This window comes from Alosa alosa, chromosome 11, assembly GCF_017589495.1.
Source record: "Alosa alosa isolate M-15738 ecotype Scorff River chromosome 11, AALO_Geno_1.1, whole genome shotgun sequence".
NCBI classification, from domain to species: Eukaryota; Metazoa; Chordata; class Actinopteri; order Clupeiformes; family Clupeidae; genus Alosa; species Alosa alosa.
In genome coordinates, this window is record NC_063199.1 from 10,892,519 (window position 1) to 10,911,545 (window position 19,027).

Below are 19,027 nucleotides of genomic sequence, written 5' to 3' on the forward strand. Positions count from 1 at the left end.
CATCCCTGTGAAAGGCATTTTAAATATTTTTTTGCTTTTCAGAGTCTGTTAAATCTCTTTTTTGGCCCATTTTGTCTGAGGTAAAGAAGCTGCCTAATAATTATGCACACCTTGATTGTAGGGTGTTGATCACTTTAGGCCACACCCTCCCTCATTACACAAATACACATCAACTGATGATGCATAAATCCAATTAGCAGTCAGGTTTATATAGGTTGGAGTTGGAAATATGCATAAAAATTATGATAAGGTAAAAATACTCACTTGCCTAATAATTGTGCACACGGTGTAGCAGTCAGGGTGCAAGTTCATAGATACGACTAGTTATCATTTATGCCAGCCATGAGCTCTCGTGGCCTTGTTTCGTTTAGTTTTGTTATTTTGAAATAACGTGATAATTTCATGTAAAAACGTGATAAATATCTTGTAAAAACTTGAAAAATTCATATCTTGAAATAACATGATATTTTCACGTTATAATGTGAAAATATCATTAACATGAAATAACGTGATAATTTCATGTAAAAATGTGTTACATATCTTGTTAAAATGTGAAAAAGATATTGTTATAACAAGAAACTTTTCACGTAATTACATAATACTGAGCCTTTTTATTTATTTTAGTGTGGCAGCAATACGCTTCCGCACCATTTAGTGTGTGTCCACTTCATTCGTGCTTTCCGTGATTCACACAGCTGCGTGAAATGTATTACTACTGATATGCAAAACTATTAAAGGTAAACTATGCAGTATTGCCAATTTCCTTACTGTTTTCTTGGTTTTTGCTTTTTTTTTGTTGGCTCTGTCATGACGAATGTCTGAGAAACTCCATCACTACAGTACCTTTTTCTAGCTGGTGCCTGGCGTGTATGTGTATTTGAATGCAGTAAAGCAGTTGGTTACACTAGTTGTGCTTCCTGACACTGAGGCCGTCGGCCCGCCGGCCCACAGTTGCAAGGGTGGTTTTTCCGCTCACAGGCGCTAGGGGGAAGCGAGACGGCCACCATTCAACCCGAAGAAAGTCATATAACCATTCCAATGACTCTGAAGCTGTTAAATGAAGGTAAGTTAAGCTAAAACAATTATATATTAAGCTAAAAAACCTGCATAGTGTGCCTTTAACTTTTCGCCAAGAGGGCAGCTTAAGTCCGCTTGATACTGTAAGCCATTGGTTCCCAAAGGAGATTTTATTTGGGTCGCCAGCATAGCCTAGTGACAATTTATGTTGTGTAATAGGCCTAGCATAGGGCCTACCTTATATAGCTTATATAGATTTATACAGTCACGGTTTTGTCATAACTCCCTCTATGCATTTTTGCATTTAGAATAGCTCTGAAACCGGGGGGCGAACACATCGCAGGGGGGGCGCCAGTGCGTGGATATCTCAATCGCAAAATTAAACAATATATCTATCGGGCGCCTACCATGGATGAACTCCTGGATGAGCCTGATCTGCCGGCGATTTCTTTTTTGATTTCTTAAAAGATTGAGCTTGGTCTGGCGAAAGCCAGACTAACCATGGACCTCATAGTTGCAAAATGCAAGGGAACATGAATCAGCCTATTATTTGCACGAACAATAATGGACAGTAGCTCTTCAACTTGGCCCTGTTAAAATATGTATGAACATTCTAGCAACGCATTTCATGAAGGCCCTTTTGGACATGTCAGTTATTTGCACCACTGGGTAAAACTGCATTTTGTTTTAGACTACTGGTATTTAATTTGAGCATTGACAATAAAGCTGAATATCATATGAACTAGATGACTAAACTTATGCATATGTAGAAGAAGAAACATTCACAAAAATCCATGACATGACCTCTCTTCTTGATAGCTGTTGAAAACGGCATGGAACTGACAGGGATTGTTTTGTTTAATAATAAATACATTATGCTGCTACCTTCTGCTTTTCCCAAATACAATGTAGCCTACACCTTTCATCAGTCCAGTTGCAATGGATGGACTGTGATGAACTGCCCTATTTGTGATTGTTTGGAGATTTTAAAGGTTTTATAACAATGCAACAAATCTTTTGGCAAGTGCTACAAATCTATTCACCTTTGCAGCGCCAGTAGGCTACTTTGTGTGCCGCCTGCAAACACACATTCCAAACAAGCATACACAAAAGTTTCAAGAGTGGGGGATGGAGTAGAAGATGGAGACAAATTCATTAATATGATTTATTTTTGCGGAATGGATGTACAGGACTGAGCGGCGGTCATATTTTGTCTAGTTCATCTAGTCATCTAGTTAATGTACTGAGTGCACCTTTAGCGTCATTTCTCAACAGGGTTCCATGCATTAAAGTCTATCTGACTGCCCTGCATGTTTGAAAATGATGCTAAAGAGGTGCCCAGTGCATTGAAAAGTGACATAAGGACTCATGTTCCTACATGGCACACCAAAGTAACATAGTGCAGTACCAGGCGTTTCGGCCATGCAGTGGCAGTGACCGAGACACCATTCCCCCTACTGCAAGTGGACATGTGTGGTCAGTACACAACATCATTATTTTAAGGTAAAACCTTTTCATCACTTTTGGAACAGTACTCTGTCCCACTACGTAGTCAGTGTGGGATTATAGAGGAGTTAGTCATTGGGTGGTTGGTAGCCCAATCAGGGTAAATGTCCAGGTTAAATAATGGTATACCCCATGTACTGGTACCAAGCAACAATCCCAAAACACTGATAACATTCACACCAACGCCGGCTTTAATCTGTGAAAACAAGTTCAGTGAAGACTTAAGTTAGTGAGGAGAGACATGTCAGCATGTGATATAAAGCAATGATTGTAATAATGCTCATCTCATACATTTAACTGTAGAATCACTAAAGCAACTATTGTCCTAAGAATGTGCAGCCCTACTTAATTCATTTGTGTTGGAGAATGTTCTTAAGTATGATTGAGTTCTCACCATATCCCAGGTGGTCAGATGGCCATAACTGAAGACGATGGCATTTGGAGGGTTAGCAGATGGAAGCAGGAAGGAGAAGGATACACTCAGGGTGGCTGGTATGAGCATGTAGAGGGGGTTCACATGGATGCTCTCAGCCTGTAAAGACACAAACCGATACATTCATGCCTTAAAGCATTTATTAAAAAGTACAATTTGATGGTATTTCCCTCTCAGCTCTTCTATATCAACCCCCTATTCATAAAAATGCAATCCGATGCACATATTTTTGGATTGGTTCAAGCAGTGAGAGAAACTTCAGCCAGAGAACAATTAAATGTGAGTGCATATTGGTGATGCACACCTTCTACGATTTGCAAGAAGATGTTAAAAGGAAACATTAACCGTACCAGAGGTGCAAGAATGGGCAGGAATATGGTGATGGTGGCAGAGTTGCTGGCCACTTCAGTAACACAGGTCACTATGACACAGACAATAGTGATGGTCGCAATTTTAGGAAGAACCCCCAAAGGAACCAGCAGTTTTGCCATCCAGTATGACAGACCAGATGCCTACACACACACACACACACAAACAAGATAAAGTGGGGTGGAGTAATGTGAGAATGTGATGGAAGGATGCATTTATCTCTCACAATTGCATTTTTATTATAATTATTATTTTAGGTTTATATTATGTTTCTTTCCACAAGGTCTAAACGGTTTTAATTTATATACACTACTTGCTGATAAGCACTGTTTTAATATATTAGTATTGTTAGTTTAAAATATGCTACAAAAAGGAGACACTTCTAAATGCTCATCTGTGTTTCATTGTAAAATTAAACACCGAACAAAACAACTTGACAACTTGGTCACATGCATAAATAAATTATGAGTTAAATTTACAGTACAATCAAGGCAGACACACATTTAGGTAAAAATAGCACTCACATAATACCAGTGCTATATGGTCCAAATAAAGATTTTTGATTGATTTACTGTGACATTTTGCCCTGGACCAAAAGTTTATTTTTGACTAGACTTCCTCCCATAACTACTGACTGTCACAGATGACAAGCAGCAGTTATTTGTGATGTGTGACAGGAGCTTCACATGCATTGTTCATAACAACATTGTGTTTTTGAAACCATAACAAAGGATGGTCTACTCACCACAGCGCTTCAACAATTACTGAAGACTTTAACTAATGTAAAGGCAAAATTCTATATTCTGGCTATATCCTGCTGTTCTTTGTTTCTTTTAAAAATCATCTGTATGGTAGGCTACTAATTGTACTTCTTCGTTGGAGGAGACTGACCAGTGTTCATTATTTCCTTACCTGTGTGCCCTCAGCCAGTGCAAAACCACCCCCCACAAGAAGACAAATTTCCCAAGGCATACAGGACTGAAAGTCTTTCCATGTGATCAAGGTCTCTGTGGATGTTAAGATTAAGCGATTGATTAAAAGCATGTCTTCCTTCAGCTCAAAGTCAATGTTAACCACGATTTCACAAAGAGTGTAATACAAATGAAGATTTGATCATTTATCATGACTTACCATAGTTATCAGTGCTTACTTGAGCTGGGATGATGAAGAACAGTAAGCCCATCAGAAGGGCCACAGTGGCATCGGTGGCATATCCAGGATAGCTGCTCAGACACAGTAAACATGTCAAGTCAAGAGTATTGGATATGCTGTGTGAAGATCATTTAGAAAGGTCACTTAAATAACTTACAGCATCCCCACAGCTTTACAATAATACTAGAATGCCAAAAGTACTGAATATATTTAAGACAAACAGCAGTAAATTCTAACATTGTCCAATGTATCCACTGGAAAATAAATTAAGGCTATAATAATCTTATTGATGCAAACAATGTGCTCCGAGTTAATCACATTTTCTTTTTTTAACAAGAGTATGAATCAAGTGAACCCAAAGGAAACATTTACTGGTCTATGACTGCAGTCATACTGTAGTACTCTTTCACTGGATACAGGCCTCAGCTGAACTACTAAACACGGTGTGAAAGACCCTTACTCTGGGAACAGGGATGACCAGCCTGGCATGAAGCCTGGCTTCCTGGTGAACCATAGCAGTACCATCATGGAGAAGATTGCTAAGGAGATGATCTCCTGACGACTGCGTCAATCAGAAAGCAAAACCACAAAGACACTTGTCAGACACATATGGATCATATGGTTACCTATTCAAGGACAAATTCATCCATCTACTCATCCATACTCCTTTCCACTATAAGCAGTCACACCTTATTGGCCCGAGTGCTTTGTATTCTTCCTGCAGGACCTTGGCCACTGCTGTCTCTCTCTCGTTGTTGCCTGCCTTGGAATGCAGAACTGAACGGAAACTATATTGGGAAAGAGGGTTGAGAGGAATGTTTGTAGAATATCTTTAATAGCAGAACAGATAACAATAGAACATGCATAATAACAGATAACAATAGAACATGCATAATAACAGATAACAATAGAACATGCATTTCTTCACAGCTGTGCCAAATCCAAATGGGGAACGCAACATGTGCAACAAGTGGCAGACAATGTGTTAGAAGTGTAAAAACAACTCTGCACAACATACAGTCAGAGAATTCATTTGCAGTAAAGAGTAGGTGAGGGAAATAACACTGAGGCAGATGAGAAGTTAACGTTAAACTGGAAGCAATAAGATAACCACATTGGAGAGTGGAAAGATAAGAGGAACTTAATTGGAGAGGATTACAAACTTACTCTGAGCCCAAGTATAGCCAGTGTAGCCAGATCCAGGATAAGAAAAGAGAAATAAAGCTAATCGGCAAGCAGAAGATGAACCAGTTCCCAAAGTTGATAGAGTTGCAGTCAGGATATAATCTATAGATAAAGTATGTTTATTATACCATGTGTATGGTATGCATCTATGCATTAGTCTCTTACATTACATATATGTATTATTGGGTACAGATCAGCTGTACTATACATTGTCATAATATGCCTACCAACTATACTAGCTTTACATGTGGCTACCAACTTACTGATGCATGTACTCTGCAAAGATCATGTTGGTGGATGACCCTGTTAGTGCGGTCATACCACCAATTGAGGCTGAATAGGCAATGCACAGAGAAAGGCCTTTACACATCAGATGGTCCTGTCGGGTGCGGTAGTATCCCTGTGATGGTGTACATTGTGCCTCAGAGTCACAGGGTGAACCCTGTCAGAGGAAGACATACATATTAATTGTATGCAGATGTATACATACTGTATGCAATACATATCTAATACACATTTAAAATAATGACAGATGGCTATTGTTACATGTTGTTCCACTCTAACTGGATTCTCTGCAATGAATAATTACATCTACACCTCATACTTTTGGCTTTGTAATGTTTGGCTCAGGGAATTGACTTAACCAAACCATGGCTATTGTGCTTTAACATGGAGAGTAAACTTACTTGATTGTCTGGAATAGATTTTTCAATAGTAATGTCAACTTTCTCCACAGAAGGATCAACACTACAATGGGCAAAAGAGCGAGGAGGGTTTGTTTACTATTAATACATACAGAACATTGAATTGCTTTGTTGTTGAGAGATTGAAATTGTTACCTCATATTTTCTTTAGCCTTCTCATCTTGTCTGTCCATTTCTGTTTGAGTAGTACACATATTTACAAACAAATTGGAACAGATGTAGAGTTTAGAGTGGTTGAGTGTTAATACTATTTACCAGTGATTAGAACAACCATTCTGAGTGGACACTAACCGTCAAGCTGTAAGCCCAGGTTGGAGGTGCCTGTTAGCGCTCGCTTACGCAGCTCTCTGGCCTCACCCTCAGCTGTGACAATCTGCTTCAACACAGCTTCCACAATGGGCATCACCATAGCGACTGCTGAGGTGTTGCTTAGCCACATCGACAGGAAGGCACATCCAACCATGGAGCCAAACATGAGTCTGAAATCACAGGGTCAGCTGAAGCAACATTCACAACAACAATACTCACTATGCCACCAACCATTATCCAAGTAAAAATATGAACTAAGTATTAACACCTCACCATTGGAGGGCGTTTTTACCAAAATGATAACACATCACATTGGGGATCACTGCCAGATAAAAATGTAGTAGTGGAGATGCATTAACTGTGTCTCTCCTTACCGTCCAGGATTAACTCCAACTATGCTGATGAGACCCAGGGCAATCCTCCTATGAAGGCCCCACTTCTCAATGGCTGTGGCGAGGCAAATCACTCCAGTGAGGAGGAGGTGGAAGTCCTTAAAGAACACTGCTGCCACCTAGGAGACAAGTAAACATAATCTCACTTTAGGATTGTTAGGAAGATCCTTGGGTATTTTAATAGTCAAAATAGATCTTTTTTATATAATACCTGTGAAGATTTCATTATGCCAAACAAAGGAAAAAGCATTGCAGGAATCAGGGCTGTAATGGACACAGGCAAAGCCTCGGTGAGCCAGTAGACCCCCATCAGTAAAAGAGTAAAGGCACATTCTGCAACCTAGAAGAGAAAATCAAATATATAACATTTACCATGTTTAGAGCAGTGCTGCGCATAGAAATACCATGTCAAGAAACGACTGTAAGACAGACACAATGTCTAAGCTCCAGAGTGTACACAATAACTAAATGGATAAATGCTAAGGTATACAGAGAGCACTGGTGTTCGCAAAGCAGTCATTCCTGTGAAACCTAATAAAAAATCTACCATAGCTACCATAATCTACCTACTCTACATACATTATATTAATAGGAGCAAAGAACATGTCAATTTTTAATTTATAGTAATCCAATTTTGAAATTGAAAAAAAAAAAAAAACAGCTATTTGGAGTGACTGATTGAAAGAGCTTAATCCAAAGATGAGTTAATTTCCTAAACATTTGACACATTTCAAAATTATATAATTGTTTCTAAAACCAAAATGTTGTACATGTTGATAGAAATGCAAGTAAATGCATGCACGTGTATAAATACATACAACCGTATGGTCTGTTGTGCTGCCTGTGTATGTTTACATCCATGTAAATATATTTACCTTGGTGTTGTAAATGAGTGGGATGGGTAGCAGCAGCAAAGGGGTGAGGATGATGAGAATGAGATGGCGGTAAATCCATATGCCCTGGCCTCTCATTTTCTGTCAGACACCTTGGAATGATCACAGACTGACTGACTGTCTAAGACACACTCATGTGAAATACCTTCTACAATCTAACCTCACTAATAACTAACCAAGATAATCTGGCTAGCGGTCACTTGGCTTTTATCTGTGATAAAGATAGTGCATGGTCAATCAACTTCAGGTGAACCATAAAACATTATTCCTCATTGATACAGATACTGTATATGTGCCAAATGTCTCCAAACATGAATCAGATAATACACAGTGCAGGTGTCGTACGATCCTCTGTGATTCCTAGTAGTCCACTGCCCTTCTGTGAAAGAGTGACAGCTATTTATACAGTTTTTTTCAATCGCTAACAAGCGCTTACCCATACTTCAGATACTTTTTCTAAACTCTTAACACAGACTCACACCTACAAAACACAGTTGGCCAAATGGATAATTTACTTCTCAAAAACACATTTTGTTAAATATATTACTATGCACACACTAACTTTACCAAAACACTGGAAATCTGACTCAAAATGAAATTATTCTGTCAAAGAATAACACTTGTTTTCACTTCACAAGGTACACGCAGTCAATCAAAGTACACCAGGTTTCAAAATACTGGTGTACTTTGCAAAACATGCAATTCATCGTTTTTACACTAAATTTCTTGGTTGGGAACTGTATGTCCACATGTAATGTTCACATTCAAAAGCATTCCAGTAAAAAGCAAATCAGTTTTTTTTCCCTTTACTGTTTACTACAGGAGGCACAGTAGAAATACTGTTTACAGTATGATAGAACAGAATTTTTTTACAGTATTGATTACAGTGAACAAAATATCCATGAAACACACAAGAATATTCTGAACAAAAAAACAGCAAATAGCCCAGATAAAAATGGGGGAACTAAAAAAACACAAAATTACTCTATCTAATCTCTGCGATCTTCAGGGTTAGGCCACATGTTTTCATCAACATCGCATCTGATGTTATCCATGGCGATGCACCTGGGATAAAACCGCTTGGTATGTCGGATCCACCCTTGGCAATCATCAACTGTGATGTCCCTGCAGCCAGCATCCATGGTGGTCATACACCTTCCACCTCCATGCAGAAAAGAACTCCTCTATGGGGTTGAGGAAGGGTGAATAGGGTGGAAGGAAGAGATGTACCAGTCTTGGGTGGACTTCAAACCATGCTGTTATTGCTTGCGAATGATGGAAAGCCACATTGTCCCAGGTGATTACAAAGATCCTCATGTTTTCACCCTCCTGCTCTGGAACCAGGCGCTGGTGGAGATCATTGAGAAAGGCAAGGAGGCGCTCGGTATTGTAGGGTCCAACCCGACATCTGTGAAGGAGTAATCCTGCATTTCCAATTGCTGCACACATGGTAATGTTTGCCCCTCTCTGTCCTGGCACAGTAACTGTGGCCCTTTTTCCGATAACATTTCGTCCACGTCGACGCCTTTTGGCCAGATTGAATCCTGCCTCATCTATATATATGAATTCATGAGGGGCCTGGTTATCCTCCAATTTCATAACTCTCTGAAACAAAGTTTATGTGAGTCATGTCATTTCTGTATACCATACTGTACTGTAACCTATTACTGTGTAAGTTACCTACTTGCAAAGTGCAAAGCTTATAGAACTGGACATTGAATTGAATATACACTATACCTGGACATATTGTCGTCATAGCTCCTTGACTCTCTCACTGTTCCTCTCAAAGGGAACAGTGTAGAGCTGCTTCATCCGCACTCTGTGTTTGGACAATGTCCGTGTGATGATTGTGAGGCTGATGCTATCGATATTGTCAAATATCTCATGGTCCTCCACAATTCTAGTTTTAATTTCATTCAGCTTTATTGCATTATTTGCAACAACCATTTCTACAATGGCAAGCTCTTGATCATTATTGAGGAGCTTTCCTCTTCCCCCAGAGGGTGGAAGACGTTGCATTCTTTAGAGGGACAAAACATTCAACATATGCATTACTGTATGACCATATTGACATGTCAAGTGAGAATAGAAACAATCCATGTAAAATGCAGTACTTACCTGTTGGTTTGTTGAAAGACGCTTATAATAGAGGCAACTGTTGACCGCCTCAAATTGGGCTGCACTCTTTTACCAGCCTCTCTTAGTGAAAGACCATGGTTGATTACATGGTCAATGATGGTGGCACGAATTTCATCACTGACTACTGTTCTTGCAGCCCTTGGAATGCCACCACCACGCATTCTAATACCTTGCCCTCTCCTTGGGCCTGCTCTTCTCCCTGGCCCTGCACCTCTCACTGCTCCTGCTCCTCTCACTGCATCTCTTACTGCTCCTGCACCTCTCACTGCTCCTGCACCTCTCACTGCATCTCTCACTGCTCCTGCACCTCTCACTGTTCCTGTACCTCTCACTGCACCTCTCACTGGGCCTGCTCTTCTCCCTGGGCCCCTTGGTCTTACTCTTCCTCGTCCAGACATTATAGTGTAGTTATAGTTTTCTGTTTTTGTTTCCAAAAACATCACTCCTCAAAGTCCTCCTTTTAAACCAGACTGGAATCAGCTGTGATTGGCCCAATTTACCCAACATAAATCAGCTGTGTGTCAATTATTCAATTGTTTGTTTATTATCAGCTGAGATATATTGATTTTGAACTAATATCATTGCAGAAGCAGAGGTTTTTATACTGTATCTAAGGTTTGGAATATTGTTTTTGCCAGAGCCATATAAAGGTAGAGTTGCGACAATGGGTGTTCAAAATTCGTTAAGGTCACGTGGTTCATGTAAACAAAAAGTTCCCGGAAGTGATTGACAATGGATTAGAATGCATTAAATAAGCTACTGTTCAATGAGAGACAGAGGCACAATTTTGGGTAATTGACAGACAATAAATGCATTGATATACAATATTTATAACACATTGTAATTATTGTGTAAACTGTGTAGTTATCCTACCATTACAACAACATTAAATTAAATTCCAGACCGTAGCCTGCTAAATATCGGAAGGTGACCTTTTTTTCTCCCTTTTACGTAGCATATGTGTCACTTAATATTAATTTCTGTACAAAACCAAGACGGGAGATTCTTTAGAAAACGCAATAGCACCCACCCCATAAGTGTAGCCTAGGCCTAAATTATCATTTTTAAAAAAATGACCTAGTACATGACTCAAGAGACTTCGTGTAGCTTACAAAGGCGCATGGAGATTTTAATTTTGCAACGAGAAACTGTAACACAGCTAGTCTAAGTCTAACATTAAAGGGACACCAGGCAAGCCTGATGCTTTTTTCTCTGAAACTCCCCTCGCCGGGTCTGAAGCTCTTTTCCTTTTCTTTGCGTCTTCCGTCAAGGGTTTTAACTGCTTCTTCGCCGGCTCTGCCATTATACACACATTTACAACAATCTCTAGCGTTTAGCCTGCCTCTGTGCTGTAAACTGATACTGCTTTCCTTACGTCGGTGGGAGGATACACCCGAACTTGCAAGTGGGATATTCTTCCTACAGGCAGTAGGGGCGGGCGAGAGAGCCTTCATTCGCCCCGTAATGAGTCATTTAACCATATACCGACTTACGAAGGTGATTAATTAACGCGAAAACGTTGCCTGGTGTCCCTTTAACTTGTTTGAGTTTTCTCCCCAACGTTTTCTCTGGTAGTTCTTCACTGATCTGAGATAATAAGCGAACTACCTTAAGTAGCTAGCGTCTCGGGAGAATAAAAACAGAGCCTGTTTACGGAGAGCCGGATCACTCCCTATTAACTCCATTGTACCTGCCTTCTGTTGCAGTTCCGCTAGGGGTGATCACGAATAAGTGCAAAAACAATGGGGGTCTATGGAGCTAGACGGCTAAATGTGTCTCTTTCACCTGGTTGTCATTGAAAAATCGAAGATTTGATTGTGGTCTCTGCAAGCTCAATATGGATTATAGGTCAAAAGTTGAATGAACGAGTACTTACGTCCTTTCGATTTCTTACAGGTTGGGTGGTTGTTGCCCACAACACACTAGCTTTCTGCTAATGAATGACGTCATTGACTCATTTGAAAGGCTTTTTAGAAAAAATAAGTGACTCAAAAAATATAATACTCAGCGGTGTGTATTTTCTCTGCCCCCTCTTTCGCATGCAACATTCAAATTTCTGGGCAAAAAATTATATCCCGAGAAAAGTGGATTTGAGGGGTACAGCTCCTTAGACCTCCATTCATTCTGCACTTATTCATGAGCGCCCTCATGTGGAACCAGAAGAGGAACTGCAACCAGTTGAGAAACCGGAAGCCGCTGCGCGTCGGGGAGTTTTTTGCCCCTCACCCTCTTCCATTAATTCCATATAACAGGACATCTCGGCGGGCGTTATCCCTTACATAACCATTTGTGTAAGCAGAAATATTGTTGTGCTGAGTTCTAAGAACAGAGAGTTCAAGTTAAATGTTGTTGTGCTGAGTTCTAAGAACAGAGAGTACAAGTTAAATGTGCACCCAGACAGACAGGAACTGCACCCTGTCTGTGTGTGTGTGGGTGAGATATAGTGGGGCTGTTAAGCTCTTAAAATAAGGAAGATCTTGCTTTTTATGAAAGAAGCATGACACTTTCAGGGTTTGTTCTTGATGACCTAAGCTTTAATTTAAGATCTGGAGGCATTCTCAGTTTGACCTTTGAGGTCAGATAGAGGTCACTGACCTCTGTAATATGTTGTGACACTACATGTGAATAGGGTAAAAAAATTAAATAATATATATCACCATGAAACTTTCTCAGTTGATTACGCATGTTAAGCTATGAAAAAAATGTAATGAAAGTTTTTTATATTTTAATGTTTAAATATGCAAATTAGGCCTTATCTCATTAAAAATGCGCTAATTTGCATACATTTTAAAAATAAAATCAGATTGTCTGATAAAGCCAGGTTCAAAAATATTTTTTTCATTTTGTTGTTTTTTCATTTTGTTGTTTTTTCATTTTGTTCACTGGCAAAACATCTACTTCTGTTATCCTGCATATACAGTTAAGAACAAAATTATTCATACCCCTGGCAAATATTGATGTAATGTTGATTTTCTCTTAACCAATATGTGTGTTCTGACTAAAAATACACTATCACGTGCCAAAAGGTTGTAAGACAATGTAGTAGAAACATGGAATCAAAAAAAAAATCGATTTGATCTTTTTTAACATTTTTATGAATAATGGCAAGTCCAAAATTATTCATAACCTTTTTAAATAATCAATGGAAACATCTTTATTTGCATTCACAACTCTCAAAATGGTTCTTATGATATTGATTATTTGCCATCACTCTGGCCTTGTGCTCACTTTTTTGATGGATTGTGGTCTGGACTCTGCCACTCTAAAATGTTGATATTGTTCTCAGTTAACCATTTCTTGCCTTGTTTGGCCATATGTTTTGGTCATTGTGTGGTTTAATGGTCCAATGATGGCCATTGGGGCAGGTATCTCGGCAGACTGCCTGATCTTTTCTATCAAAAATCTCAATGTAGCCCCTTGTTTTAGTGTTACCGTTTACTTTGAGAAGTTCACCAGGTTCCATTTTCTGAAAAACACCCAAAAACACTCAATTTCAAAATGGATCTCTTGGCAGGGTGACCAGATGAGATTGGCTGAAATTCGGGACGCTTTTTTTTTTCGCGGGGGTTGTAGGCCTACATAGACTATTATAGAAGATAATGAATTTTCAAATCTGTACCAAAACACATTTTTATTCAAACATCCAAGTCTGCCTCACAGTCATTGTGAAAAAAAAAAAAAAAAAAATGACTGCGTAACAGTGCAAATCAGACCTTTCAGAATAAGGATAATACCAACGCTAATAACAAGCCTTGCCAAAACTATGGGTCATTAAGTAAAAATACAAAATAATTATTAGATTAAGTAGGCTATAGATTAAGTAGATTAGGCTATGTTAAAACGACATCGGACATTAGGCACACTTTGCAGAATGCTTTCATCTCGTCGCTTAAGGCTTTGTCAATCCACGGGTACCTCCACCCACTCCTCCCGGTACCTGCATAGACGCTTTTGCTTTTTAGCGGCGTGTTGGGGTTCCGGTAGGCTACATCAGCCATGTCAAGGAATGAATGAAAATGAGCTAAAATCAGTGCATATTCGCGCCTAATTATAGAACGTCAAAAAAGAAACAAAGTAGCCGGGGCTGCATCCAGACACTTAGCTGCCGTCGGGGGCTGCATGCAGTCGACTCAACCTCTCTACGGACAGTTTTTAATGTTTATCAGAAAATAACTACTCAGTATTCTGATTGAGTTTAATTTTCGGGACAATTATGGCAGGATTCGGGACAACTGCTTGGATATCGGGACTGTCCCGAATTTTTCGGGACGTCTGGTCACCCTATGGTCACCTTGGATGCTGATCATGGATCACACTTCTCCAAACATGCACAACTCAGCTAAACCTTTACAGTATAAGGGCACACCTGAACAAAGAATTTACCTTTCGTTGGAATTCTTTTTGACCCAGGGACATGGCCTAAGATTGGCATAAAAAAGAAGCATTAAATTCCAATGACACCGTGTCCATTTCAATTGTGGGGCTAGAAAAGTATTCTTTTGGAATATTTTTCAACCAGGGGGACCTGGTGACCTTCTCAAAGTAAACGGTAACACTAAGGCAAGAGACTACACTGAGATTCTGGAGGAAAAGATCAGGCAGTGTGCCAAGAGACCTGCCCCAATAGGCATCATTGGACCATTAAACCATACAATGATCCAAAACATACAGCCAAACAAGGCAAGAAATGGTTAACAGAGAACAATGTCAACATTTTAGAGTGGCCCAGCCAGAGTCCAGACCTAAATCAGTCAAAAAAGTTAGGCCAATAAACTTAGACCACTTAGGCCTTTTTTCCTAGATCACCTATATTCCTATAAACCGTAAGTCCTAGAAACTTGACATTTTCAAGTATTAGTACCCCCCACTACCCATAACCCAAAATTTGGGGTACTGCACCCAAAGGTGGCGCTTTTGTCAAAAATGCTTATTTTTCCTTACCAGATTGACCTAGACTCAAAATTATTTCATCATATTAATCTCTACATTCAGATGCATCTTTTTCACCCTGGTCTTATGCTCTAAGGGTGCAGAATTATTTTAAAAACGGAGGGGATATAGGAGCAGAAGGATGGTTCGTGTGTTTTCTTCCTACACCTCACGGTAAGCTATTTTGTTGGTCTGATTGGTTAGGTCTATCCAATTGAGTGCAGAGGCATTCCCCCCCTGTATCGGTTGAAGCACGCCCCATAATTACGTCCCAATGGAGCAGTATCAGACTCATATTCTGACTAGAATTTGAGTATGACAACGTCAGGCTACATACAACCATCATTAGGTGGATACCATTAACAGTGCACATTTTCAGATCTGTACTCTTTTTTATAAAGCCCTTAACTCATTGAGTGCCAAAAACGTAATATTACGTTTTTCCTTCCCATGCGTTGAGTGCCAAAAACGTAGTATTCCGTTTTTAGCTTTTTTTTTAAATTACGAAACTAGGCACTCTAACACACCTTATATGTGATTTTGGAAGCTCTGTGATGAATGGAAATGAAATATATGACGATCGAAAACTCATGAAAACGCACAATCTGGACATTTTATCTGGACATTTTTATCATAACACAAAGTTTACAGGCAACACTTAATATTTCATGAAAGACGTTATATCTCCATTTCTAAAAAAAAACAGTGATTTTGATGAAAACTAGCCACTGTTTAGCTTGGGATTTCTCAGGAACAGAGACGTGTAGAAATACACGGTTTGCACCCACTGAGAGCTTAGAGTCTCACCTTTTAAACGAGCCATTGTATGTGTTCATAGCTATAACACAGAATATGCTGTGGCAGTACAAAAATCATCAACAATGGTCTAGATTGCTGGCACTCTAGGACAAAGCTTCTGAAAACAGCTTGGCATTCAATGAGTTAATTCTATTGTCAAATGTATGCTAGGAATTTTCGTTATTGTTGTGTATTTGCCAACCCACATTTTCACCATGTGAATGTGACTGCCTAATATATAGGATTGTCAGTGGCTCAGTGGGATAATGCCTAGTGCTGGTGTTTGTTAGGTTGAGAGTTTGAATCCCCGGTAGAGCTTTAGTCTCAAGCTTGAATGTTATTGAAGATTCACACCATTGAACAGCACCTGAATGACATCAGGCAATCAACATACACAGTCATTAGTTGCCAAGAATCAGAATGCCGAGACACTCATTTAGGGGAACTTCTTTGTTTACTACTTTTCCTTCATCATTAAGTCTATTAAATTTATAAGTCAAAAGAGTAGTATACATTGCACACTGGAGGGTACATTTTGCTGACTTTATTTGGCGTGAACAACGCGTTTCGCAAGTTGCTTCATCAGGTTCACGTTCACAGTCAATCTGACACCCACAGGTGAAATAGGTGGTAACATCATCACATGACCAAACCAGACCCAGTGAAAGTACTCCACACTCTAACACACCAGAAATTGCAATCAATATCATCAATTCAATACCCTGCATATTTTAGCTTGCATATAGGCCTACATATACACAATCTATGTCATTTAAGCATATTTGTATCAAAAAACATATTGCATGTTCAAAAATACAATAGATTTTTTTCGGTCATTACCCATATCAACCAACAATTCATTTAAAAAAACACTATACAAAAATAGATTTTACAATTGTACAATTTACAAAAATATAATCTATTTACAAACATATACTCTACATACACATCTTATCCCAAGAATACACTTAAATCCAGTACCTCATTTAGACCGTATGGTTCTACTGTGTTGAGTTCATGTATCCAAAAGGCCTCTCTCTGTAAAAGTTATTTAATTAAATTACCTCCTCGTGGTTGAGGTTTGATCCTTTCAATACCTATAAACTTAAGGGTAGTGGCTGGTCCATGACTCTTATCTCTATAATGCCTTGCGATTGCATAATCAAAGTTACCATTTCTGATTGCTGCTTTATGTTCCGCAATTCTTAATTTTAAATTGCGTTTAGTTTGGCCTATGTACTTTAGTCCACAAGGACATTTTAACATATATATGACATGAGTTGAGAGGCCATTAATAAAATCTTTAATTTCATATTTCTTGCCAGAATGGGGGTGACTAAAAGACTTTGTGTCAAATGCGTTTTGAACAATCAAATGCAAGTTTTCCTGGGGGTTCTTGAACAATGATTAAATCTTTTAATTTCATATTTTTTTGCCAGAATTTCCCACATCTGTAATTGCCATACACCTGTTGAGCAAGCCAATTCTTCCTGGGGGGTTCTTGAAATGTAGAGCTGACCACCATATCTTTAATATTTTTGCCTCTTTTAAAACAAAATTGAGGTTTTAAAGACGACAGGTGACTAAGGCTAGGGTCACATTATAGAACTTCCCAATGTGTTTTAACAATTTGTTTAATCTGTTTGAAAGCCGTACAATATTCTGACACAAAGGTTACCTGACTACCATCTGAATTTTTGGGCGAGGGATCTCGAGTCTGTCCTTTCTCTTTTGTTAGCCTTTTCAATCGATTGGTCGATGAGGGTCTGATCATATCCTCTTTGAATGAATCGTTGGGACATTTCTTTGACTTTGATTTTGTAATAATTTTCGTCACTGCATATTCTTTTTAATCTTATAAACTGTCCATATGGGATGTTTTTAATGGTATGTTCAGGATGGTAACTTGATGCATGTAGGATAGTATTTCTATCAGTACTCTTTCTAAAGATCGATGTCTCTAAATGTCTGTTTGCATTGACAGTTATCTGTAGGTCAAGGAAATGTATTTTGTCACAACTATGTTCCACAGTGAAGCGCAAAGATGGATGAGTACCATTGATGTAATCATTAAACTTCAACAATTGATCTTCAGAACCCATGAATATTACAAAAATGTCATCAATAAAACGCTTAAAAAACAGGATATTATCCTTAAATGGGTTGTTATTGAAAACATACCGGTCTTCCCACAAACCCATAAATAAATTGGCATAATTAGGGGCAAATGGAGATCCCATGCTTGGTCCTTGGGTCTGTAAAAAGTATTTTTTATTTATATTTTTTTTTAATGAGACAGAAGCACAGAGGATTATATCTCAACAATTTGATGATCGCCAAAATTTGATTTGAACTCAATTTGATGATCACCAAAAAGATACTTCAGTGGCCTACACCGAAGATCAGAAGTCCAAATTGTTGTACTTGGAGAGAAAGAACATTCGCCTTAAATGGCACGGATTTGCGCTTTCAGAATACTGGCAAAACAAACAAATTTCAAGAGGATTGAGAATCAACAAGAAGCCACGCTCGGAAATCAAGATCCTGAGTTTATAAAGAAATGGGAGCAAATCCTAAACAAGTTAACAGAACTTAAACAAGTTAACAGGACTTAACTTTGCTGATTATTGAACAAACCAAACGCGATGCCGAGAAAGTGACGGCTGAAATACAAGAATTAAAATCTGAAATTAATAAGGATAACGCAATCAGAATTAGAAGCGGAATTAAAAAACTTTGAAGATCAACTAAAAGAGTTTAAAATCAAGAAATATGCCCGAGATGTGGAGGATTACAGGAAGGGAACTGTGTACAACTGGAATGAGAATGAGCGCAGTAAGCGGAGCCAAGTACCACACTCCAGAGGCCTACCACAACACCGACGCCGAGGAGGTCAACTACGACAGCGTGAGCTCCTCCTGACTAGTGAGCCAGAAACGAGCGACCAGGGACAAACCAGTGCATCCTCCACCGAAGATGTTTTTTTAGGAGAAAGAACATCAAGAAAACGAGGAGGGGCAAGAGGAGACCGCGACCCCAATCGTGTAACCCGGAGCCTACACCGGAGCCATGGGCGGATTATGAACTTTCGGGCCCCTGGGCCCAGATGTATTAAGGGCCAAACCCTTATTGTCGTATATGTGGGAGGGGGGTTTGGGGGTCCTCCCCCAGAATTTAAAAAAATTTGTTTGATGTGATTTC

General features: G+C 39.2%; 1 protein-coding gene across 1 annotated transcript; it reads right to left on the reverse strand.

The window, feature by feature from the left end:
• Nucleotides 1–2,168: 2,168 nt before the first annotated feature.
• Nucleotides 2,169–8,307, reverse strand: slc13a1 (solute carrier family 13 member 1). The gene is made up of 15 exons (XM_048258081.1): nucleotides 7,943–8,307; nucleotides 7,279–7,407; nucleotides 7,050–7,186; nucleotides 6,658–6,845; nucleotides 6,502–6,541; nucleotides 6,349–6,409; nucleotides 5,926–6,104; nucleotides 5,645–5,764; nucleotides 5,167–5,265; nucleotides 4,938–5,039; nucleotides 4,457–4,548; nucleotides 4,238–4,332; nucleotides 3,307–3,468; nucleotides 2,918–3,055; nucleotides 2,169–2,719 (listed from the first exon to the last, which is right to left on the reverse strand). Exons 1-15 carry the CDS (start codon nucleotides 8,036–8,038, stop codon nucleotides 2,570–2,572), a joined length of 1,788 nt encoding a protein of 595 aa, XP_048114038.1. The 5' UTR covers nucleotides 8,039–8,307; the 3' UTR covers nucleotides 2,169–2,569.
• Between the last annotated feature and the right edge of the window lie 10,720 nt (nucleotides 8,308–19,027).

Coding starts and splice junctions, on each gene's coding strand:
- slc13a1 (XM_048258081.1), bottom strand. CDS start 8,038: ATGAGAGGCCAGGGCATATGGATTTACCGCCATCTCATTCTCATCATC. Junction 7,408..7,942: donor CACTCATTTACAACACCAAG/GTAAATATATTT, acceptor TTTCTCTTCTAG/GTTGCAGAATGTGCCTTTAC. Junction 7,187..7,278: donor GCATAATGAAATCTTCACAG/GTATTATATAAA, acceptor CTTGTCTCCTAG/GTGGCAGCAGTGTTCTTTAA.